The sequence below is a fragment of the Tachyglossus aculeatus genome, chromosome 10 (assembly GCF_015852505.1).
Source record: "Tachyglossus aculeatus isolate mTacAcu1 chromosome 10, mTacAcu1.pri, whole genome shotgun sequence".
NCBI lineage: Eukaryota > Metazoa > Chordata > Mammalia > Monotremata > Tachyglossidae > Tachyglossus > Tachyglossus aculeatus.
In genome coordinates, this window is record NC_052075.1 from 17,820,075 (window position 1) to 17,844,562 (window position 24,488).

General features: G+C 45.4%; 1 protein-coding gene across 1 annotated transcript in view; it reads left to right on the plus strand.

The window, feature by feature from the left end:
* N4BP2 (NEDD4 binding protein 2) overlaps nucleotides 1–24,488 on the plus strand; it is a 74,452-nt gene that overhangs the window by 44,944 nt on the left and 5,020 nt on the right. The window contains exons 7-15 of the mRNA XM_038752240.1: nucleotides 745–900; nucleotides 5,794–8,066; nucleotides 9,725–9,810; nucleotides 10,683–10,728; nucleotides 14,026–14,222; nucleotides 15,322–15,440; nucleotides 18,501–18,639; nucleotides 19,055–19,243; nucleotides 21,070–21,238. Of these exons, the coding sequence (XP_038608168.1) occupies nucleotides 745–900; nucleotides 5,794–8,066; nucleotides 9,725–9,810; nucleotides 10,683–10,728; nucleotides 14,026–14,222; nucleotides 15,322–15,440; nucleotides 18,501–18,639; nucleotides 19,055–19,243; nucleotides 21,070–21,238 (3,374 nt within the window). The remainder of the gene's footprint in view (nucleotides 1–744; nucleotides 901–5,793; nucleotides 8,067–9,724; nucleotides 9,811–10,682; nucleotides 10,729–14,025; nucleotides 14,223–15,321; nucleotides 15,441–18,500; nucleotides 18,640–19,054; nucleotides 19,244–21,069; nucleotides 21,239–24,488) is intronic.

Sequence of the window (24,488 nt, forward strand, 5' to 3'; positions counted from 1 at the left end):
TCACAGTCTAAAAGGGGGAGAAAGTGCTTACTATGTGCAAAGCACTGTTTGAAGCGCCGGGGAGGTTACAGGGTGATCAGGTTGTCCCATGGGGGGCTCACAGTCTTAATCCCCATTTTACAGATGAGGTAAATGAGGCCCAGAGAAGTGAAGTGACTTGCCCAAAGTCACACAGCTGACAGTTGGCGGAGCTGGGATTTGCACCCGTGACCTCTGACTCAATCAATCAATCAATCAATCAATTGTATTTATTGAGCGCTTACTATATGCAGAGCACTGTACTAAGCGCTTGGGAAGTACAAATTGGCAACACATAGAGACAGTCCCTACCCAACAGTGGGCTCACAGTCTAAAAGGGGGAGACAGAGAACAGAACCAAACATACCAACAGAATAAAATAAATAGGATAGAAATGTACAAGTAAAATAAATAAATAAATAAATAGAGTAATAAATATGTACAACCATAAATAAATCCAAAGCCCAGGCTCTTTCCACTGAGCCACGCTACAGCAAGCAATTGGTAGAGCCAGGATTAGAACCCAGGGCCTTCGACGCTGAAGTCCACACTGTTTCCACGAGGCTGTGCTGCTTCTCATGGATTTCTTGGCGTTCTCTGAGTTGCCCGCCTGGGTAGATCCTAGGTACAAACCAGCACCGCCCAACATCTATCAGGTCTGTATTACTTCCTGGGTTTGTTTCTAGCCCCCCGTGATCATTTCCCTTTTCAAATTTGAATCCCTAGGCGCAACGTTCACGGGGTAAGCCAAGCGAAAATAATAAGAATGCTGGCTCGCTATGAACACAACATTTCCATCTCGAAAGTCCTGAATTCTTCCGGTCCAGTGGGGCTTGACTGTGCACAGCCCATTGAACACCTCGGTCAGAACCAAAGTAGCAGGTAAGTACCAATGACAAAAGGAAATAATCCAGTAAACTGTGTTAAATGCTCATCCCTCTGATTCTTTTTCAGTGGTTCGGTGCCCTGTTCCCGTGTGTTCTGAAGACTGTAATACCTCCTTTTCGGGTTCATTAGTTCATTAGAGGAGCAGCGTGGCTCAGTGGAAAGAGCCCGGGCTTTGGAGTCAGAGGTCATGGGTTCAAATCCCGTCTCCACCACTTGGCAGCTGGGTGACTTTGGGCAAGTCCCTTCACTTCTCTGGGCCTCAGTTCCCTCATCTGTAAAATGGGGGGGGGATGGGGAGGGGGAGAAGGGGGTTCAGTCTCAGTCAGACACCTTAAAGACTCTTGGAGGAGAAAAACTTGCAGACCCCTGAGCTAACCTATTGATATTCTCCTTCTTCCGTCCTCCATCAGCTGTTAGTGACTGTTATTAATTCCCTGAGAATTAACTTGAATTTTCTCCAAATGTAGCCACGAGTTGATGTTCATTGCTTGCTAGGGATTATCGTTGTCTATCTCAGTGGGGTCTGGGGTGTATATATAGTAATAATAATGATTGTATTTGTTAAGCGCTTACTATGTGCAAAGCACTGTTCTAAGCGCTGGGGAGGTTACAAGGTGATCAGGTTGTCCCACGGGGGGCTCACAGTCTTAATCCCCATTTTACAGATGAGGTAACTGGGGCACAGAGAAGTGAAGTGACTTGCCCAAAGTCACACAGCTGACAACTGGTGGAGCCGGAATTTGAACCCATGACCTCTGACTCCAAAGCCCGTGCTCTTTCTACTGAGCCATGCTGCTTCTCCTGTGTATATGTTTGTACAGATTTATTACTCTATTTATTTTACTTGTACATATTTACTATTCTATTTATTTTGTTAGTGATGTGTATCTAGCTTTATTTTTATTTATTCTGGGGACTTGACACCTGTCCGCATTTTTGTTTTATTGTCTGTCTCCCCCTTCTAGACTGTGAGCCCACTGTTGGGTAGGGACCGTCTCTATATGTTGCCAACTTGTACTTCCCAAGCGCTTAGTACAGTGCTCTGCACACAGTAAGTGCTCAATAAATACGATTGAATGAATGAAAGTGTGTGGTGGGGAGGAAAGATGGGCAGCCAGTACAAAGGAGTTGAGTAGTTTTCAGATGCAGTCCCTAGTGACAAGCGAGAATCAAAACATGAGCCCTGAGCTTTTTTTTTACGGCATTTATTAAGCACTTACTATGTGCAAAGCACTGTACTAAGCACTGGGGAGGTTACAAGGTGATCAGGTTGTCCCACAGGGGGCTCACAGTCTCAGTCCCCATTTTACAGATGAGGGAACTGAGGCCCAGAGAAGTGAAGTGACTTGCCCAAAGTCACACAGCTGACATTTGGTGGAGCCGGGTTTCGAACCCATGACCTCTGACTCCAAAGCCCAGGCTCTTTCCACCGAGCCACGCTGCTTCTCCCATAGTTACCCTCTCGGTTCATAAAATCGGCTCTGCTTCTCTGAGCCTCAGCGGTCTGTCTGTCAATCAATCATATTTATTGAGCGCTTACTGTGTGCAGAGCACTGTACTAAGCACTTGGGAAGTACAAGTTGGCTTTCATTCCCTCTACCTTGGATCTGTGATTGCTGAGGGAGTTTGGGAATGCAGATTTGGTTAATGATTTATCTGAAGAGTCAGTGAAACTATGCTTCTACTCTCTTCTCAGAGATCTCTCCCAGATGTATTTTGCAGCCCTGACTCTGGCAAACGATACCTGGAATTTTAAAAAGTGCTTTTTTAAATTTTTTTCTCATTTGAAAAGCAGCATGGCCTAGTGGGGAGAGCATAGGCTGGGGAGTCAGAAAGACCTGGGTGCTAGGCCCGGCTCTGCCAATTGTCTGCTGGGTGACCTTGGGTAAGTCACTTAACTTCTTTGGGCCTCAGTTGCCTCCTCAGGAAAATGGGGATTAAGACTGTGAGCCCCATGTGGGGCAGGAACTGTGTCCAGCAGATTTGCTTGTATTCACCCTAGTGCTTATTAGAGTGCCTGACACACAGTAAGCACTTAACAAATAGCGTAATTTTATTCAATATTATTTTCCACAGTATTTTTGCATCACTTATCTGATTTGATTTTAGAAATATCCCACAACATCTCTGTGAGGTAAGGTGTTTTTTCCTATTAAAGATGAAGAATTTGAGGCATAATCTTATTTAATATTATTTTCCATAGTATTTTTGCATCACTTATCTGATTTGATTTTAGAAATATCCCACAACATCTCTGTGAGGTAAGGTATTTTTCCTATTAAAGATGAAGAATTTGAGGCACAGGGAGACTAAGTAGTCACTTACCATGTGCTAAACACGGGGGTAGATACAAGATGACCAGATTGAACACAGTCCCTTTTGAAGACAAGGCTCGCAATCTAGGAGGGAGACCAGGCAGCTATCTGATTCCTGTTTTCCACTGGAGGAAACTGAGGTACAGAGAAGTCAAGTGCCTTGTCCAAGACCACACAGCACGCCGGTGGCAATACTGGGGCGACAAACCAGGTTCTCTAACTCCCAAACTCATGGTCTGCCCTAGCGGAAGATCATTCTACCTCACACCTTGGACCATGTGAGTTTTAAATCAATCAATCAATCGTATTTATTGAGAGCTTACTGTGTGCAGAGCACTGTACTAAGCGCTTGGGAAGTACAAGTTGGCAACATATAGAGACAGTCCCTACCCAACAGTGGGCTCACAGTCTAAAAGGGGGAGACAGAGAACAAAACCGAACATACTAACAAAATAAAATAAATAGAATAGATATGTACAAGTAAATAGATCACCAGGGCCAGGAGTACTACTGACTTCAATAAAAGCAGAAGGGGTGTTGAGGCAACCAGAAGCTTATGCGTAGGCTTGGCTCAATAAATCCGATTAACTGGCTGTTAGTGAAGTGACCAAGGTACTACCTGATTTTAATCAATCGATCAATTAACGAATGGTATTTATCGAGCACTTACTGTGTGCAGAGCACTGTATTAAGCACTTTGGGGGAGCGCATTATGACTGAGTTGGTATATACGTTCTCTGCCCACAAATGTTTTCCCATTCAGATTTTTAGTGATCTTAGTCTAGTGGCGGGCAAAGATATATAAGTGCAGTCATTTCTTTCACTATATATGTTTTCTTCCCAGTTGACGCAAGATCAGTTTCTGATCATCGTGGGTGGGTGAAGACAAAAATAACGTACTGGATCCGGAAACGTCTGGTCTGGAGCCTTTGGCGGCTGAGAGAAAGGATGTTTAAGGGATGAAAATCAGAGAGGGCTGAAGTTAGAAAATAAGGCTTTCCTTGGCTGGGAGGGTGCTCAGGAGAGGCAAGAAATTGATGGAATTGAAGTGAATAATAATAATAATAATAATAATGATGGCATTTATTAAGTGCTTACTGTGTGCAAAGCACTGTTCTAAGCGCTGGGGAGGTTACAAGGTGATCAGGTTGTCCCACGGGGGGCTCACAGTTTTAATCCCCATTTTCCAGATGAGGGAACTGAGGCCCAGAGAAGTGAAGTGACTTGCCCAAAGTCACCCAGCTGACAGTTGGCGGAGCCGGGATTTGAACCCATGACCTCTGACTCCAAAGCCTGGGCTCTTTCCAGTAAGCCACGCTGCTTCTCCGTGACACCCAAGCCCTGTCTTCCTACCCCAGGTTGACACGTTCGTGTCATTTCTGGACAGTCTAGTCTTCTAGACTCTGAGCCCACTGTTGGGTAGGGACCGTCTCTATATGTTGCCAACCTGTACTTCCCAAGCGCTTAGTACAGTGCTCTGCACACAGTTAGCGCTCAATAAATACGATTGAATGAATGAATGAATTTCTGGTGAATAAATAATAATGATGATAATAATAATAATGATGGTATTTGTTAAGTGCCTACTATGTTCAAGGCACTGTACCAAGTGCTGGGGGCAGATACAAGCAAATCGGATTGGACATAGTCTTTGCCCCAAGCGGGGCACGCAGTCTCCATTTTACAGATCCCCATTTTACAGATGAGCTAAATGAGGCACAGGGAAGTGAAGTCTTCTAGACTGTGAGCCCACTGTTGGGTAGGGACTGTCTCTATACGTTGCCAACTTGTACTTCCCAAGCGGTTAGTACAGTGCTCTGCACACAGTAAAAGCGCTCAATAAATACGATTGATTGATTGATTGATTGAAGTAATCTGTCCAAGGTTACACAGCAGATAGGTTGTGTTGCCAACTTGTACTTCCCATGCGCTTAGTACAGTGCTCTGCACACAGTAAGCGCTCAATAAATACGATTGAATGAATGAATGAATGAAGTGGCGAGTCTGGGATTAGAACCCATGACCTTCTGACCCTCAGGCCCGTGATTTAGCCACTGTGCCATGTGGCCCAATATCGGAGACACGGACAGACTTGTGTGACATCCAGGCTTCAGCTGGCTAGTGTGGGAGGATAGTACTTCCAATCCTCATATCTCCTGTCCCTCACGTGCCTGTCTAGGAGGGCTTACTTGCCCCCCATCCTGACAAGGGGGTATCCCTAGACCTGGAAAAGATCCCTAGCCACGGAGACCCCTCTTGGAGAGCCCAACTGACATCCTGGAGAACCAAAGCAGTGTGCCAAGGAAACAGCTACAGGGGCCATTGGGACCACCCAGAACTCTGCCAGCCCAGGGACAAAAATCAGGTCTCATGGTCGCCGGCATTCCTGAGGGAAAGGTTGGGGGTGTAGGGAAGGAGGGGAAGAGAGAGAGAGAGAAAGTGCGTGCGTGAGAGCGAGAGAGAACACATGGATCGTATTCGAATAACTTCTGGTGACATTAGTATTGGGAGTAAAACAGGAGCAGGGGTTTTTTTTAAAGGAAGTTTTGATTTTTTTTTTTTAATCGTACAGTTCAGAGGACCCCAAGGATAATGATTTGGTGAAAGAGAATGACCTTGCTTCATCTTGGAGGCATCTGGAGCTAACTGGAGAAAAGAAATTTGAGCTGCTCCCCACTGAGACTCCTTCCCTGGACACTGGCCAGTGGTTTCCTAAAGAAGAGGTGGAGCACGAAACACAGTCTCTCAGAGCGAGCGGTGCGGACACTGAGGTTGAGCAGACCTTCAGGAATGACGCTGGAGATTCTTCTTTATCAGATTCTGGAAGTAAGAAGGTATCAACAGGCCACAAAGCTGAAGAGGAAGTGAAAATAGATGAAACCCAACGGCTCGAAGACAATAAAAATGACACGGCTGTCGTTCCCAGTGCGAGCGGAGCACTGACGAGTTGTAGTGAAAAAATCGTAAACACTAATGAACCAGGGACTGCAGAACCCCAGTATGAACCAGGCTGGCAGAAGGAAGCAGCAGAAGAAAAGTCTTTGATGCCTGAATTATTGAATTTTGTTGGTGATTGGCCAGTTGAGCAAACGATGAGTCAGAGGGTCAAGAGGAGGAGGAGAATTGAGAAGTCTTCATCTGCTCTTGATAGAGAATCTGATCCCTTCAAATCATATTTGGAACAAGGTGGAGGTGCACTAATGCCCGCTAAAATATCCGAACCTCTCGGTCTTTTCGATGAATGCGAGTCAGCGGGAAATGCCGAAGGAGGGATGTCGGAAACCTTGAACGTCGAGGAAGCCATCAATCTCGCTGGTTCCTTAGCCCAAAGAACGCACCGATCTGAAAGGGAACTAGAGACAGCCACTGATACCTCCGGTCAAGAATGCAGTTGTGACCAAAGTGTGCCCGAGAGTTCCCTGCCCAAGGTGGGTGGGCTTTGTTCAGATATTGCTGAGCTAAAGCAACCAGAAAAGTCATCTCCTGAAAGATTACCTGATGAAATAACTAGTGAAAAAGAGGGTCATCTCAATGAGAGGAGCTCCCCTTGCCATCAAGGGGCTCTTCCCTGCTCTCTTCCCGGAGCCCCAGACCCACCCGGGCCTCTCTTGAAAGTCCCAGAGGACATGCAGAGAAGCTGTCCTGTCGAAGAAGCCAACCGGTGCACCCAAACTGAATCCCAAGCCTTCGCTCTTCTGTGGAAAATAGAAAATCAGAAAATCGGCATTTCTGATTCCATCAAAGTATTAATAGGGAAATCCGATGGATTCAAACCAAAAGATTGCAGCATGAATGTGAAATCAGAGGCTTGTGAAGCAATTCCCTACCGAGTCATGCACGATAAGAGCACCCACGTGGAAGAAAGTGAACTCACCAGTCCTGATGAGAATGACCACCTAAAGACGCTTTGTAAGCTCTTCGGGTCCTTTTCATTTGAGGCGTTGAAAGACTTGTATGAGCGATGCGACAAAGACATCACGTGGACCACAAGCCTTCTGTTGGACTCGGAAACCAAACTGTGTGAAGAAAACGAAGGCGAGAGCTCGCAGGCGTCAATGGATAATCAACAGATTGAGCCCCTCGGGACGGCGTCTGAGGCAAACTTGAGCCAGGGAGAGGCCCTGCAAAGCTCAGGCCCCAGCTTACAAGACGTTAGCCAAAATATTGAAATTAAACCTACTGATCTACAACCGGTCTGTCATTCCGACGACGAGGTTGTCCAACAGGCAGAGGAGAAGGACGCAGATGCAGAAAAGCCCAAGTTATTGACCGGCGTTTTGTCTGGGATTTCTAGAGAACAAGAAGCTACAGATGAAATTTCTTCCAGGTTTCAGACTGAGTTTTCAGGTTTGGATGGGCCTGAGCAAATTGTTTCAGTCCCGTCAAAAATCACTTTAAAAGATCCAAACACAGCTGAGCCCGCTGGTGAACCGTTACCAGTAGAGTCTGCTCAGAGTTCACAACCTGCATGGGTTTGGTCTGAAGATTTTGACCCGGCATTTGCGCCTTTAACCAAGGATACCGATTTCGGGGAATGCTATTTCAGAAAAGAAAATGAGAATCCCCTAGTGAATGGGATGAATCTTGGGCTCCCTGAGGTATATGAGCAAGAAGCAACGACCGTTTTACTCGGTCAGGGGTATTGTGGGTTACCCACCAGTTTGGCCGAAGGAGGGATGGCTGAAGAAAGCATAATATATAATTGTGAAGGAGACCGAGGCGAGGTAGTGACGTCTGCCCAAGTCACCCCCAAATCTCTAACTATAGATTGTTTGGAGTTGGCTTTACCCCCTGAATTGGCCCTGCAGCTTAGTGAGTTATTCGGGCCGGTTGGAGTTGATTCAGGTGAGTCTGTGTTCCGTACGGGGGAACATTCGGGATGTGATCATGCCCAGTATTCCCTTTGCAACCCTTCCCCCATTACATTTTGTTAAATTCTGCTCTCTCCAAGAACACCAGTATTCCTTATGGTGATATTTTAAGACTGTCCTCCTTGTTTTAAGTATTGACATTTTAGCTAACATGTTCTCCGAAGAGAGAAATTGGGGAAATTTCAATGGGGAAATTGATCAGGGAAGGCCTCCTGGAGAAGTAATTTCAGTGGGCTTTGAAGATGGGGAGAGCTATGGTGGGTCTGATGTGAAGTAGGAGACTGTTCCAGGCGGCAGGGAGAGTATAGAGGTTGGTGGTGGGAAAGATGAGAATGAAGCAGCGTGGCCTAGTGGATAGAGCACGGGCTGGGAGTCGGAAGGACCTGGGTTCAAATTCTGGCTCTGCCACTCATCTACCGTGTCATCTTGGGCAAGTCACTTCTTTGGGCTTCAGTTCTCTCATCTGTAGAATGGGGATGGAGATTGTAAGCCCCCTGTGCAACCGTGGACCTTGTCCAACCTGATTAGCTTGTATCTACCCCAGCGCTTAGTACAGTGCCTGGCACATAGTAAGTGCTTAATAAGTCCCATTAAAAAAAATGAGGCCGAGTGACTTGGTTAGCTTGAAAGAACTGGAGTATACTGAACTCCCTGCCTCTTGTCTCTCCCTTTGCCACTCCATATTTTGCTGCCTGGGTTCATTTTTGTTTTGTGACTCTTTCTGTCATTCTCCCAGTGTCTGCCCAGAGACAAGGTTATAGTGGGCCAAGAGAACGGAAAAGTAGGAGGGAGACCGCTGATTGAGGGCTTAAAATCAGTGGTTCAGAGTTTCTGCTTGATGTAGAGAGGAATGGGCAGCCATTTGAGTTTTTTGAGAAGTAGGGAGACGTTTGCAGAAAAAAAAAAAGAGAGAAACTGAGGATCGGCCTTGTAGGAAAGAGGCGAACCAGGAGAGGACTGGATCAGAAAAACTAAGGTTAGAACTCGCCCTTTGAGGAGAGCTTTATCGGCCTAGTTGGCTACAGCTAACCCTGGATCTGTCCGGGTAGTAGCATCCCGACCCAGGAGCCCCAGATCCTATTTTGGGGAGGAGCCGTGATCCAGTTTGACCAGGCTTTGGCTGCTGCCCCACTGATGATCATCCAACTTGGACGCATCTCTGGGCTAAGTCTTCAGAGGTGTTGACTCTGCTGCTCCAGTGGAGACTTTTCCAGCAATCAATCAATGATATTTATTAAGCGCTTACTGTGTGCAGAGCATTGGACTAAGAACTTGGGAGAATATAATACAGTAGAGCTAGCAGACACGTTCCCTGCCCCTAGCGATCTTACAATCAGGAGGCAGAATTCTGCTAGGGGCACCCTCCGTTACTCATTCATACGGCCCCATGTGTTTGAGAGCAGGGCTAGTCCAACCTGCTAATTTCTTTCCCCACTGACATTTGGTTCTGTTAGTGAGCGAACCTTCCCTGAGTTGAAATTTGTTAAGCTGTCGCATCAAAGCGTGACCATTTAACGTTTAATATTTCATTCCCAACTCCCAGTTTGCAGACCAAGGCACGATCGGCATAATTGTGTACCCATTTTCCAACGGTGTTCTAATATTTTCTTTTTCTTCTTTTCCTCCTCGTAGGGTCTTTGACAGTAGAGGATTGTGTGGTCCACATAGATCTGAATCTGGCCAAGCTGATCCATGAGAAATGGAAGGACTCTGTAATGGTTGGTAGGCGGCGTTCTCTTTGCGATCGTGTTACCACTCGACTGGGGACATTTCTGTGAAGTGGGGTCCCCTTTGTAAATCACTGGCAAAAGAGTCTTCTGGTTCAGTTTTCAAAAGCTCAGTCAAAATGCATTTTCCGTCTCAGCTGTTCTTGAAAAATTTCTCCTTTTAAGAATTTAGACCATCTCCTCACTGATCAAATTTAAAAGCAACGTAGCCTCCATTTTCCTACAAGGCGGGGTTGCATTTCTGGCAAAACCTGTCTTTAAAGAAAATTCACATCCTAGGATGTGTGTAGCTGTTTCTTCCAGGATCAATCAGTGGTATTTATTGAGCGCTTACCATTCACAGAGCACTGTGCTAGGCGCCTTGGAGAGTACGATAACAGCAGAGTTGGTGGACACGTTCCCTGCCCATAAGGAGCATTGAGCTGAGTTCTGTCCAAAGAAACGTGTGTTGTCAGAAGAATGTTCCCTTATGATGTTCTAACCAAGATGTATAAAGAGTTTCATTTTGGAAGAAAAGAGTATTTTGCAAAATGGAGTTTTTTTTTCTTCTGGTCACAGCTCAGTGGGATGTGGTGGCTTTTCCTTGTGGGGCTTTTCATGGCTAATTGCAAAGTATGGAAGAGGCAGATTTGGGGCGATGCAGAAGTTGTTTTGGCGTGATTTCATTTAAGATACAGTTGATCTAGATTTGTGTTTTTATTACTGTTGTTAGATTATCTGGTTGTTTTTTTTTTTAAAAAAAAGGTACATTTAGATCTTTGTGAAACCGGAATGTTTTGTGAAGGGAAATTATTGGAGAAAATTCCATCCACTGTGTTTAATCATGTCCTAACCTATTTGTCTCCCCTGACATTTGGATTTAGGAGCGTCAGAGGCAAGACGAAGTATCTTTTCCCCCACTTCTGCCAGGTACAGTCCCCACTTTACGTGAAAATCCGGTCTTTGGCGACAGTTTCTCAGTAAGGGAACAAAATGGTTAAAGCTTTTACTTTCTAAAAGTCAGCTCATCCCCACAATAATCAACCTTCAAGAGGTATTTGAGGGTCCTAATGTCTTTCCAGTATTATTCATTTATTATGAAATCATTATCTTCTCCTCCAAGGCATCAGTGGAATGGGGACTGTTCGGGTTTTAAAAATATTCAGGAGGCATTCATTGTTTATTTTAAAATGAATGAAAATTCAGGTTTGTAATTCAAAAATATAAGATCTTCTGGGGCTAAGATTCACAGAATTCCAAGTGGCCTATGTTTCCTTGGTAATATCGCTCCTTTCTAGCTTTCGCTTTTGACACTTACCAGCACTTGACGTCACAACTCCTCACTGACACAGCAGTAAATCTTAACCATGTTCTTTAAGGGTTTTTGCCTCCAACATCCATTCGGAATTGAACAAGATGCCACTTCGGGCTTGGAGGTTGAGATTCTCTGCAGGAGTGAGAAGAACATGAACCATGGGGAGCCAGTGACACATTGGAAGCATCCAAACTCTTTACAGAGAAGGGAGAAGGGAAATACCCCAGAAATAAACATTTTTGATGCATTTAAAAATAACCAACCTTTCCAAATATCCCGTTCCCAAAGGTTCTGATTATGTCGATGGAGACATTTAACAATTCACCATTCAGATGTGGGCCAGGCAGAATCGGAATGGATTCGTCAGTCAGTTAATAAACAGTATATATTGAGTGTCTGCTCTGTGCAGGACACCAGACTTGGAAGAGAGCATAGAATTTGTGAACATTAACTGTTTGCCTTCAGCAAGGGAGGCAGACACTATGTACATGACATTTAGGGAGAAGCAATAGAGTTTATTAGGTATGCATATAAGCACTTGGCAGTTGTGAGTACGTAAGTGCTTCAGTGACGGGGAAATGTCAAAGTGGCATTTGGGGAGAATATAGGGTGAGGAGATGAGAAATTAATTTTGGAAGGCCTCCTGGAGGAGTTGTGATTTCAAAAGGACTTTGACGATAAGGAGAACAGTGATCCATGAGATTTGAAGGGGGAGGGAGTCCCAGACAGTGGGGAGGGAATAAGCAGGAGATCAACGGTGGGAGAGATGAGAATGAGGCCCAGTGAGTAGGTTAGTTTGAGAGGAATGAAGAGTACAAGCTGGGGTGTGTGGCAGAAAAGAGTACATAAGTTGGAGGGGGAGACCAGAATGAGTGCTTTAAAACCAGTTGTCAGGAGATGTGGAGAGGGAAGCGCAATCCGTGGAGGTTTTGGAGAAGTGGGGAAACCTGTGCAGAATGACAGAAAGTCCAGAATAATGATCCAGCTGCAGAGTGAAGCGTGGACTGGAGAGGGGGAAGATCAGCAAGGAGGCTGATGCAGTTGTCAGTCCATGCTATGAAAAGCCTATATACCCGCAAGGTAACAGTTTGGATGGAGAGGCGGAGGCGGATTCTGGAAATGTTTAGGTAGAACTGACCGGATTTAGTAACAGTCTGAATATGGGGATCGAAAGAGAGGGAGGAGTCAACAATAATGTAAGGTTACAGGCTGGAAGACAGGTAGGGAGTAGTGCTGTCAACTGTACTGGGATCATTTTAGTTGGAGAGATAAATTTCTTGGGTTTGAATTACCAGCGAGACATTTGTGGAGAGGTATCTTGGAGGCAGGAGGAAATGTGAGACTGCAGAGAAGAGAGGTAAACCAGTTTTGAAAGGATTGAGAAAAAAAATCAAAGTTTTTAATTTAAAAATTTTAGACTTTTGATGGGGAGAGTTATGCCTAATTTTTTAAAAAAATGAACTAAGAGGTAGGTATTTTCTCCCTTGGTATCAAATTGAAACTGTTCTAATTTTCAGATGCATGGGTTGAGCCATTTGGAGACAAAAGTTCAGTGGTACAATCCTACCGCCTCTGGCAGCTTCTTTGTAGTGCTGGGTGAAAATTCACAGCAGGAGCTGAGTCAGAGCAAAATTCTACAGTACAAATGCACATTTTACTGAAATGAAAATCCCTAAAATAATAATAGTAATAATTGCACTTTTGTTAAGCATTTACTATGTGCCAAGCCCTGTACTAAGCACCGGGGTAGATACAAGATCATCAGGCCCCACGTGGGGCTCACAGTCTAAGTAGGAGGGAGAACAGGGATTGAATCTCCATTTTGCAGATGAGGGAACTGAGGCCTGGAGAAGTGAAGCGACTTGCCCAAGGTCACACAGCAACCAAGTGGCGGAGGCAGGATTAGAACCCAGGTCTTTCGACTCCTAGGTCACGCTGGCTCCCAAGTAGCCGGTGACGAATCCACCAGCAGTTAGTCATGAAAGTGGTAAGTCACCTTAGCCACCTGAGAGAAGGCAAGGAGTTTCACAATTGGGCACTCCCTGAAGGGGAATCCATTTCTACCATTTTAAATTCTGAGGGTTCAATTTGCATTTTTTAATGGTATTTACTGAGCACTTACTATGTGCAGACCACCGTGGGAAGAGTTGGTAGATGCGATCCCTGACTACAAGGAGCTCCTGGTCTAATAAAGGGTGACATATGTGGAAGGAAGATAGAGATAGGGGAAATATTCTAAATTTGTTCCCGATCTCCTCTTTCCAACATTTTAGAAAAATCAATCGATAGATGGTATTTATTGAGCACTTACTGTGTGCAGTGCACTGTACTAAGTGCTTGGGAGAGGATAGTTGGTAGACATGAGCCCTGTCCTCAAGGAGTTTATAATTTAATGGGGGAGACAGACAATAAAATCAGTTAAAGAGTGGGGAGTAAATGACTGTTTCTTCAGGCCCTGTTTTTCAATGCGTTGACAAAGATTTTTTGTGAGAGTGGAGCTGGGAGGGCTTTATCTTTTTTAAAAAAAAGTTTTGGTCTTCCACCTTGCCGAAAGACATTTTAGTTAAGGGGTAAACCAGCTTACAGAAGCCACTTAGGTTCTGGTTCTAAAGGCATTCGGAAGAAGTGATTCCCCACTGCACCCATATTCTGACTAAATATGCGCGATGGGGTTTCTCACTAATGCATAAACATATGTGCACATTTAAAAATTGTAGCTGTGAATAGCATACTCTTAGCCAAGTGGAAAGCAAAATGACGGCCATACTATTTCATGCTTTTCTGGGGTCTGGAGAAGCATAAGCAACTTGGTATCTCTGCTCCAGGAAGATGAAGACGATTCAATTAGAGTTTTGCGCGTCCTTAACTGTGTGTCTTAATGGTGATGGTCTCCAATTTTATTGTTTCTGAAGGTACTCTTCTGGTTGGACAGTCCCGCCGGGATGATTCGGATGAGAAATTAGTTCAAAGCACAAGCAACAAGCTAACGAAGAATCAAGTCACTACGGAAATGCTGCCCTATATGGATCACTGGAGTGCTCGGATTCCAAAAGTGTCGCTCCGAGAAATCATGTCTGAGGAAATTGCCTATAAGGAGAAGCAGGATATGGTATGGATGCAAGTTAGTATAAAGGGTTGAAGCCAGTAATAATAATGGTAATAATTGTCGTATTGGTTAAAGCGCGTACTACGTGCCAAGCGCTGGAGTAGATACAATGTCATCAGGCTTTTCTGAGGAGCCACAACTGCTGATGTCGCTTTCTCGGGCTTCGTGCTGGGTGCATATTACAATTTGCTGATCCTTTAACGTGTGCAGCAAACACCATAACGATTACTTCAGATGAGGGATCCCATCTTCCCTGAACAGCAAACTCTGAACAAGTCCAGCTAAGATTCTTTGGGCCCAGCAGTCTTTAAAACAGACATTATCTCTTTCTAACTTTTGGAGGCTCAACGCACTATAGCAGCTCAGCAGAGGCACATGTCAGCCCTGTAGCCAACTCCTTTGGCTCTTGATTTTCCACTCTCAGCAGCCCACTCATGGTCCCACCCCTCTGGAGCCAATTTTCACTCCTAACCTGCCCATCACCACCCTGGTGGGGCTCAGGATTGCTCCTAAATCATCACCTCCCTCCATCCTGTAGTTCTTTGCAAAAAGAAGTGTGTCTCCATCTACCTGTGCCTTGTTCAGTCCAACTTTCCGACTATAAATATGGAGATGGATTGTTTTCAGAGTCCTTTATCTCTTGTGTGAATGTGCACACGCACACAAGATCGTGGCTGCTTTATACCCCCCAAAAGACTTTCCTTTGTCATGTTGTCATGTTTGATCTTTATATTGCCTGGAAGTGTTATCGCACTTGCCTTCTCCTCTCTCATTCTTGACAAAGCTTTTACGCACCAAGAGCGGCTCCTTTCTTAATAGCATTGCTCCATGCTGGTGTATCCTTGGCAATGGAGTCCCAGTTTTCAGCTTCTGAGGCTCTGTTTACTTTATGTTAAAAGTGCGTATTCTCTGTGTGTGTGTGTGTGTGTGTGTGTGTGTGTATACATATATTTACAGATATATACATATATGTGTATATATATGTATATATGAAATAGCCCTGTTGCTTCATCGTTGGCTCAAAATAGCCGTACGTCCGGTTCAGTGTTATTAGCAGTGTAATTCCCGGTAATGATACCTTTGTTGGTGTCCCTTGGTTTAGAAACGACTCCTGTTGCTGCCTGATAAAAACTGTGCCGTGAGATTAAAGGAGAAGCAACTCTTGGAGCTCTATCCAACCATCAACCAAAACTTTCTGATGGACATTTTTAAGGACCACAAGTGAGATATTACAGAATCTTCCATTGCTCTAATTGTGGAAATATCGCTGTCTGAAGGATGTGGATCACGCTTGAAAATTTATTTGTGAGAGTAGATGTAAGAATTCTTTAAAAAATTGATATTTGTTAAGCTCTTACTAAATGCCAAGCACGGTACTAAGTGCTGGGGGAGATACAAGATAATCAGGCCCCACATGGAGCTCACAGTCTAAGTAGGAGAGAACGTGTATTGAATCCCCATCTTGCAGAAGAGGGACACAATCGTATTTATTGAGGGACACAGAGAAGTCAAGTGACTTGTCCAAGGTCACACAACAGGCAAGTGGCAGAGCCGGGGTTAGATGCACCAACTTTAAATGCATTTTAGTTTATAGAGGAAGCATGGGCAGTGATGTGCAGGAGAAACTTGCAGATGTATCCCATGATACAGCCGGGTAAAGTTCCTCCAAAACAAGGCTGAGTCATGGATCGTTGGGTCATGGGGTGTGTTTTTCATTAGACTTACATACAATAGTTCTGGGGAATATGCTGGAAGTTATGGCATGTAGGTTTTAAAATTGACACCCAGTTTCAATTTTACAACACATTGGTTTTGACTTTATAATAATACTAGTAATTATGGTATTTGTTAAGCACTTACTATGTGCCAGGCACTGTACTACACGCCGGGGTGGATAGAAGCAAATCAGGTTGGACGCTTGGGGCTCAAAGTCTCAATCCCCATTTTACAGATGAGGGAACTGAAGCACAGAGAAGTGAAGTGACTTGCCCAAGGGGCTTGGTGACTTTATGTCACTAGTCCTGTATTTCGCAAGTTCCAGGGGTGTGAGCATTGGGGAGGAGGCAAATAGGAAACGGGGAAACAAGTTAAAAAAAACCACACACACACAATGGAAGTGGAAAAAAGAAAGAACATTTAAAGAGTCAGGAGAATGGAGGGGTTATCTGACAGCCTGAAAGAGTCACCAGGAAGCTTCCCGTACCCATCTTCTGGTGAATTAAAAGTCAACGTTCCTGAATTCTTAAGCCTTCCCCAGTTAGTTCCCCAGAACCTCAAGTAATCGATCAATCATATTTATTGAGCACTTACTGTGTGCCAGAATACTGTACTAAGTGCTTGAAGTTGTTATATGTTGCCAACTTGTACTTCCCAAGCACTTAGTACAGTGCTCTGCACACAGCGCTCAATAAATACGATTGAATGAATGAATGAATATCACCCACCAGCATCTCTAGCACTCATGTAATTATTTGTACCCAATCTCAGAACTTGTGTATTTATGCTTATTCAAATACCATTCACTTATAAATTCACCATTTGTGAATATTTTTATGTTTGTGCCCCCTCCCACCCCCCACACACTTCAGAGTGTAAGTTCTTTGTGGGCAGGGAACGCGTCTCTTTTTTCTGACGGGCCTTTTCAAGTACCAAGTGCCTGGTGCAGTGCTTTGCACACAGTAGTTGCTAATAACTACCCCTCCTCCTCTTCTTCCTCCTCTTCCTCCTTCTCTTCCTTCTCTTTCTCCTCCTCCTCCTCCTCCTCCTCCTCCTCCTCCCTATAAGTGATTGACTCATGTTTTGTTTTGTTGTCTGTCTCCCCCTTCTAAACTGTGAGCCCATTGTTGGGTAGGGACCGTCTCTATATGTTGCCGACTTGGACTTCCCAAGCGCTTAGTACAGTGCTCTGCACACAGTAAGTGCTCAATAAATATTGAATGAATGAATGAACTGACCTCAAAAGTCAGGGTAATGCTGGTAAAGTTGAGATACATGACCAAATTTCAGGGGCCAATCCTCCATGAAGGGCAGAGGTTGCCAACTCTGTTGTTCTCTCCCAAGCACTCAGTACAGTGCTCTGCACATAACAAGAGCTCAATAAATACCATTGATTGATTGGTTGATAACACTCTCCCTAGAAGAAAATTCGTTTTAACTTACAACATTTTGACTGGAAATGAGAGCTCACCTCATCCAGGAGGTCTTCCCAGACTGAGCCCCCTCCTTCCTCTCCCCCTTCTCCCCCTCTCCATCCCCCCCGCCTTACCTCCTTCCCCTCCCCACAGCACCTGTATATGTGCTATGTAAATAAAATAGAGTAATAAATACGTATTATTTATTTACATAAATAAATAAATAATTATATAGTAATGAATATGCATATTTATTTTTTTAATATGTATGTTTGTACGTATTTATTACTCTATTTTATTTGTACATATTTATTCTATTTATTTTATTTTGTTAATATGTTTTGTTTTGTTCTCTGTCTCCCCCTTCTAGACTGTGAGCCCACTGTTGGGTAGGGACCGTCTCTGTATGTTGCCAACTTGTACTTCCCAAGCGCTTAGTACAGTGCTCTGCACACAGTAAGCGCTCAATAAATACAATTGAATGAATGAATGAATGGAAATGCAGTTTTCAGGAACTAATTGTGTCATGTGTCAGCGGACTGTAAAACCATGGTGATTCAAAGAATGAAAACTAAAACTACGTAATGTAACGGCTTGATTTTCATTTTGCTAATAATCAGGAAGTCCTGCCTTCCTAGTTCATTACACCGGCAGCCTTAGACACAATTAACTAGGAAGTCAGGACTACGTGATTTTTCCGATGAGCAGAACCTACAGCCTGAGCCTGGAAGTCAAGAAGTACCTGGGTTCTAATTCTGGCTCTGCCACTTGTCTGCTGTGTGGCCTCGGTCAGGTCACTTCGCTTCTCTGAGCCTCAGTTTCCTCATCTGTAAAATGGGGATTGAGACTGTGAGCCCTATGTGGGACAGGGACTGTGTCCAGTTCAATTTGCTTGTATCCACCCCAGCGCTTGGTGCAGTGCCCAATGTGGGACCCGGATTGCATGCTACTTGATTAGCTTGTATCTACCCCAATGCTTGGTACAGTGCTTGGCACATGGTAAGCACTCAACAAATGTCATTAAAAGAACAAAACAAAACAATAAACCTTTTAGAGGAAGTGGAAAGATGGGATTTCCTATTGCAGCACCCGTGAAGGGTCAGTCCCGACCCAGTGGTGGCCATTCATGCCTTCCTGTAACTCTCCACAGCTACTCTCTAGAGCAGACCGTGCAGTTTCTGAGCTGTGTCCTTGCCGCAGACCCCGTCAAAACAGTTGTGGCTCAAGAGACGGTTCACCAAAATGAGATCAACTCCTCTTCCAGCGCCGTGAGAACGAAAGAGAAGAAGGTCAGTGCTGTCTGCTTTGGACCGGAGTGCTGCGGGCCTCCGCCGAAACACATGGAGGTTGTTCCCTTTGGAGGGCAGAGTCCTTTCCTCAGTGGGCGGATGGGATCCCTTTCCCTAGATGGCTTCTTCCCAGGAAGAAGCACTCGAATGTTGGCGGGGAGGGAGAGGAAGAATGAGACATGCAAAGCACCTCCCGTGGCTTCCTTCTGCACTTCTTCTCTTCATTCACTCATATTTACCAAATACTTACCGTGTGTGAAACACTGTCACTTCATGTCTCTGGGCCTCAGTTGCCTCATCTGTAAAATGGGGATTAAGACTGATAATTGTTCCTGGATACATCTGGTTTCCCCCAGGCAGAACAGGCCCAAGACTTTGCCCTCAGGTCCCTAAGTGGCCGACTTCCCTGTCTCAGACCAGGAAATCCCCAGAGGTCGAAGAGGAGCCGAGTACAGCACTCTTCCAGAACTTGGAGTACCCGGCGTACGATGACTACCGAGCGGAGGCTTTCCTTCACCAGCAGAAGAGAGTGGAGTGTTTGAAGAAGGCCCGTGAAGCCTTCTGCATGGGAATGAGGAATGTTGCCACTTTTTATGCGCAGCAGGTAAAGTGGGAACTGACCGAAAATGGCTGATCTCTGGGGCCACCTGTTATTTCCAGGTGTGGGAGCCAACTGGGAAGAGTCTATCTCTGCCTCTTCCAGGCTAGAGCAAATACTGCGTTTCAGGGGTCGTGAGAGGCTTAACAAGATGAAATACTCCAAGTTTACCATTCTCTTAGCATATGATCCTTTCCGCTTGTGACCAGAGAAAGTAAAGTTTAGTGTGAGTATAGTTCAGTTGAGAGAAACGGAGTGGCCGAGTGGATAGAGCATGGGCCTGGCAGTAAGAAAGACCTGGTTTCTCATCCTGACTCTGCCACTTGTCTGCTGTGAGACCTTGGGTAAGTCACTTCACTTCTATTTTCCTCAGTTCCCTCATCTATTAAATGGGGATTAAGACTGCGAGCCCCATGTGGCACAGGGACAGTGTCCAACCTGATTAGCTTGTATCTACCCCAGCCCTTAGTACAGTCCCTGACACGTAATAAGAGCTTAGCAAGTACCATTTAAAAAAAATTAAAAAAGAGAAATTCCCCAACCTATCCATGCCTGGAACTGACCAGCCAAGAGTATTTATCAAGCATTTTTGTAATGCAGAGCGCTGTACTAAGTGCATAGTAATGTCTGTCTCCCCCTCTAGACTCTAAACTCATTATGGGCAAGGAAAGGGTCTGCTAATTCTGTAGTATTATCTCCTCCTAAGCACTTAGTACAATGTTCTGCACATAGTAAGCATTCAGTAAATACCATTCATTGATTGATAGCTTGAGAGAGTACAGAAGAGTTAGTAGGTACAGTCTAGCAGAGGAGATGGCACTAAGATGGTATGCTGTAAAATCACAACTCTGCGCATGCCTGAAAGTGGACAAACCCATGATCCGTGGAAATCCAGAAAGCTGCAAGACCTCATTAATTTCTCAGGAAGGTGGAAGTTACGACTGCCATTTCTTCTGATTGGATCCCACAAGCTATACCGATCAATCAATCAGTCAGTCAATCTATGGTATTTATTGAGCGCTTATTATGTGCAGAGCACTGTTCTAAGTGCTTGGGAGAGTACAGTACAGCAGAATTAGAAGACACTTTTCCTGCCCAAGCGATCAGAGGCCCTGGTTTTCATTTTTGGGTCTTAGACCTTGTAAAACACCACGACTGTACACATTCCAGCCGCTGCTGATGGTTGAAGGCACCTGAGGGCTTGATTTTACGGAAAACACAGGATGTCCACACGACGGGAGGAAATTAAAGTTGTACAATCCCTCCAAATCCTTGCCCCCCATATTCTCTGTCTCTGTGTTGTGGAGCTCCAGAACCGATAACCCCATCTGCTCTGAGAAGAACCTCCGCAGCCAGTAGGCGTTCAGTTGAACGGGGCTCAGATTCCCGGAAAGGGAACACGTCGGTCTTACTGGATCCAGATGTAATCAATCAATCGATCATATTTTTTTATGGTATTCGTCCATCTAAATTCCATAGAACAGGGGTCTTCTCTGTCTCTGTGTTGTGGGGCTCTAGAAACCGATAACCCCATCTGCTCCAAGAAAAGCCTCCGCAACCAGTAGGCGTTCGGTTGAATGGGGCTCGGATTCCCGGAAAGGGAACACGTCTGTCGTACTGGATCCAGATGTGGTCAATCAATCGATCATATTTTTTTATGGTATTCGTTCATCTAAATTCCATAGAACAGGGGTCTCTGTTTTTGGGGGGGTTCTCCTAGAGCTTAGCTACAATAGTTGAAATTTTGCCTTTTTATTTTTTAAAAATTTCTTCTGAGTAATGGTGGTGTCTTTACCGCCACCCTCAGCCGGTGATCTGTTTGTAATTAAAAGGGCCGTCTTCATGAGCAGAAGATGAAAGAGGCCAACCACCTTGCGGCTGTGGAGATCTTTGAGAAAGTCAATGCCTCCCTGCTGCCCCAGAACGCTCTGGACCTCCACGGGCTCCACGTGCCTGAAGCCATCCATCATATGAGCCGAATATTGCAGCAGAAAAGTGAAGGTAGGAATGCTGGTGCAGCTCTACAGAGTTCTCAAGTAAAACACCAGGCCTTTGGCTTTCCACTTGCACACCTTCGGAAGACTCCTGGGGAAGCAGCATGGCTTAGTGAATAATAATAATGGCATTTATTAAGCACTTACTACGTACAAAGCACTGTTCTAAGCACTGGGGAGGTTACAAGGTGATCAGGTTGTCCCACGGGGGGCTCACAGTCTTAATCTCCATTTTACAGATGAGGGAACTGAGGCCCAGAGAAGTGAAGTGACTTGCCCAAAGTCACACAGCTGACAGTTGGCAGAGCCGGGATTTGAACCCATAACCTCTGACTCCAAAGCCCGGGCTCTTTCCACTGGGCCATGCTGCTTCTCAGGCCTGGAATTGAGAATAATAATAATAATAATGATGGCATTTATTAAGCGCTTACTATGTGCAAAGCACTGTACTAAGCACTGGGGAGGTTTCAAGGTGATCGGGTTGTCCCATGGGGGGGGCCTCACAGTCTTAATCCCCATTTTACAGATGCAGTAACTGAGGCCCAGAGAAGTGAAGTGACTTGCCCAAAGTCACACAGCTGACAATTGGTGGAGCCGGGTGCTAATTGTGGCTCTGCCACTTGTTTGCTATGTGACTTTGGGCAAGTCATTTTACTTCTGTGGGCCTCGGTTCCCTCATCTGCAGAATGGGGATTAATTACTTGTTTTCTTTTCTACTTGGACTGTTGAGCCCCATGTGGGACCTGAATATCCTGCCTCTAACTCAGTGCTGAAAACATAATGAGCACTTAACAAATACCACAATTGTTATTAATATCGTTATTGTTGTCATTAGTAAGAACAATGATAAAACTGGAGAGGTCCAAACTTGATGACTGAAGTTAATTAAGCCACATAAGGTGGCCATTTTGAGGCCTACTGACCAATACTATGAGAAGCAGCATGGTTTAGTGGAAAAAGTACAGCCTGGGAGTCAAAGAACCTGGGTTCTAATTCCACCTCCATCATGCTTCTGCTGTGTGACCTTGGACAAGTCACTTTACTTCTCATGCCTCAGTTACCGCATCTGTAGAATGGGGATTAAGAATCTGAGCCCTATGTGGGACAGGGACTATGTCCAACCCAATTATCTTGTGTCTGCCCCGGTGCTTAGTACAGATATAAGATATACCACAATTATTATTAAGATATAATAATATCTTCAAAGCCCTACTGAGAGCTCACCTCCTCCAGGAGGCCTTCCCAGACTGAACCCTTCCTCTCCCCCTCCCCATCCCCCCACCCGCCTTACCTCCTTCCCCTCCCCACAGCACCTGTATATATGTATATATGTTTGTACAGATTTATTACTCTATTTATTTTATTTGTACATATTTATTCTATTTATTTTATTTTGTTAATATGTTCTGTCTTGTCTGTCTCCCCCTTTTAGACTGTGAGCCCGCTGTTGGGTAGGGACCGTCTCTATATGTTGCCAACTTGTACTTCCCAAGTGTTTTTAGTCCAGTGCTCTGCACGCAGTAAGCGCTCGATAAATACGAGTGATTGAATGAATGAATGAATATACCCTGAGAGATACCATTATTATTATTATACTTCTCTTTGACAGAGAAACAGAGAGCTGTTTTCTCTCTTTACTTCTCTCTCCCTTTTCATCGTCTCCCCAATAACCTCCTCTTCAGGGTTCCCCAAAGTGGGTCTTCAGCGGCCGATCCAGAGAGTTCCCGTGGGTCCCTCAAGTTTTTGAAAATGCTTCACTTGGTTGAAAGCTCCCTTGTTAGCTCGGATCCCTCAATTCTGCCCTACCCACTGGCTCCCGGACCAGGAGAACCCCTGCTTCTTAAAGAGCAGAGTCTCTGGTGGATAGACCCCACAGTGAGTGACCCTGATAAAGATACACCTTCTCTAGTTCCTCTTCAGAGTGACGCCCATCAGAGATTGCATTTCCAACCAGTCACTAATATTGGGCCTCGCCCATCTGCCCACGAGGTAGACAGGACTGTCCAATCACCCCCAGCCTGCCCCATGAAACAAAAGTACCTGGCCACCACCTCAATCTAACAATAAACAGACACATTCCCTGCCCGCAACAAGCTTACAGTCTAGAGGGGGATACAGACCGTAATATAAATCAGTAAAATACAGATGTGCATGTAGTACTGTGGGGCTGGGAAGGGGGATGAATAAAGGGAGCTGGTCAGGGCGACGCAGAAGGGAGTTGAAGAGGAAAGGAGGGCTTAGGCAGGGAAGGCCTCTCAGAGTCGAATTGGGTATCTGTGGTTGGTTCTGGTCTCGCACGCATCAAGAAGGCGGGACACTCCAACTGATCTCCAGACCTTCAGTTTGGAATCAGTGATGCACTCCGTTATCTATTTCCCAAGGACTCGCTGGCCCTCTGGATTTCCAATTCCTCCCTGCTTCTTTTTCCGTCACTGGATCGTAAGCGCCTCAGAGGCAGAAACTGGGTCTTATGCTTTCATTGTAAACTCTCTAGTTCCTCGTCCTCCATGCCCTGACCACAATAGAGGCTCAATAAATGAATAGCTAGGCTTACAGCCAAGAGGGGGAGGCAGACATTAAAATACATTACAGAGAGGGGAAACTGCCGGCCGAGTATCAGGATGTGTACATAAGGGCTGTGGGGTAGGGGCGGGGTGACTATCAAAGTGTCAAAGTGCTTGAGGGTGATGTGCGCCGGGGTGGAGAGAGAATCAAAGGGCTTTCGGGGTACAGACCCGTGTGCTTAGGCGACACAGAAGGGAGGGCGAAGAGTTGTGAAATGAGGCCCCTCGCTGACCTGAGGTGCCCAGAGCTTTGCCTAATATCAGACTCAGGATCCCACCCAGAGCTGTGCTTGCCTCACGCGAATCTGCAGAGTCAGGAAGCAGGTGTGCGCTCCGGGGAGATAGTGGTAGAAGCAACATCGATGGTCACGTGCTAACTGGAGTTACAAACCACATCCACATCCTTTTTCATTCTCACTAACGGTTTTCCAGGAGGTCCAAATGTCAAGAAATCAACTCGGTTACTCGATTTCAAACCGGCCCCCTCGGTCGGGCAATCTCGTGTTGACCTGCTTAGACCCCCAGTGGCGTCTGGGAGTGAGGCCCCGTGCCCAAGTCAGGAACTTAGGGAGACGGGAGAGGGTGTCGTAAATAAGTTAGAGCGAAAGGAGGGAGGTGGCATTTAGTCACCAAGAATGGGGACCGTGATTGGACCTCTGAATCTAACTCCGCACCTGGCAAAAATGCAGCGGA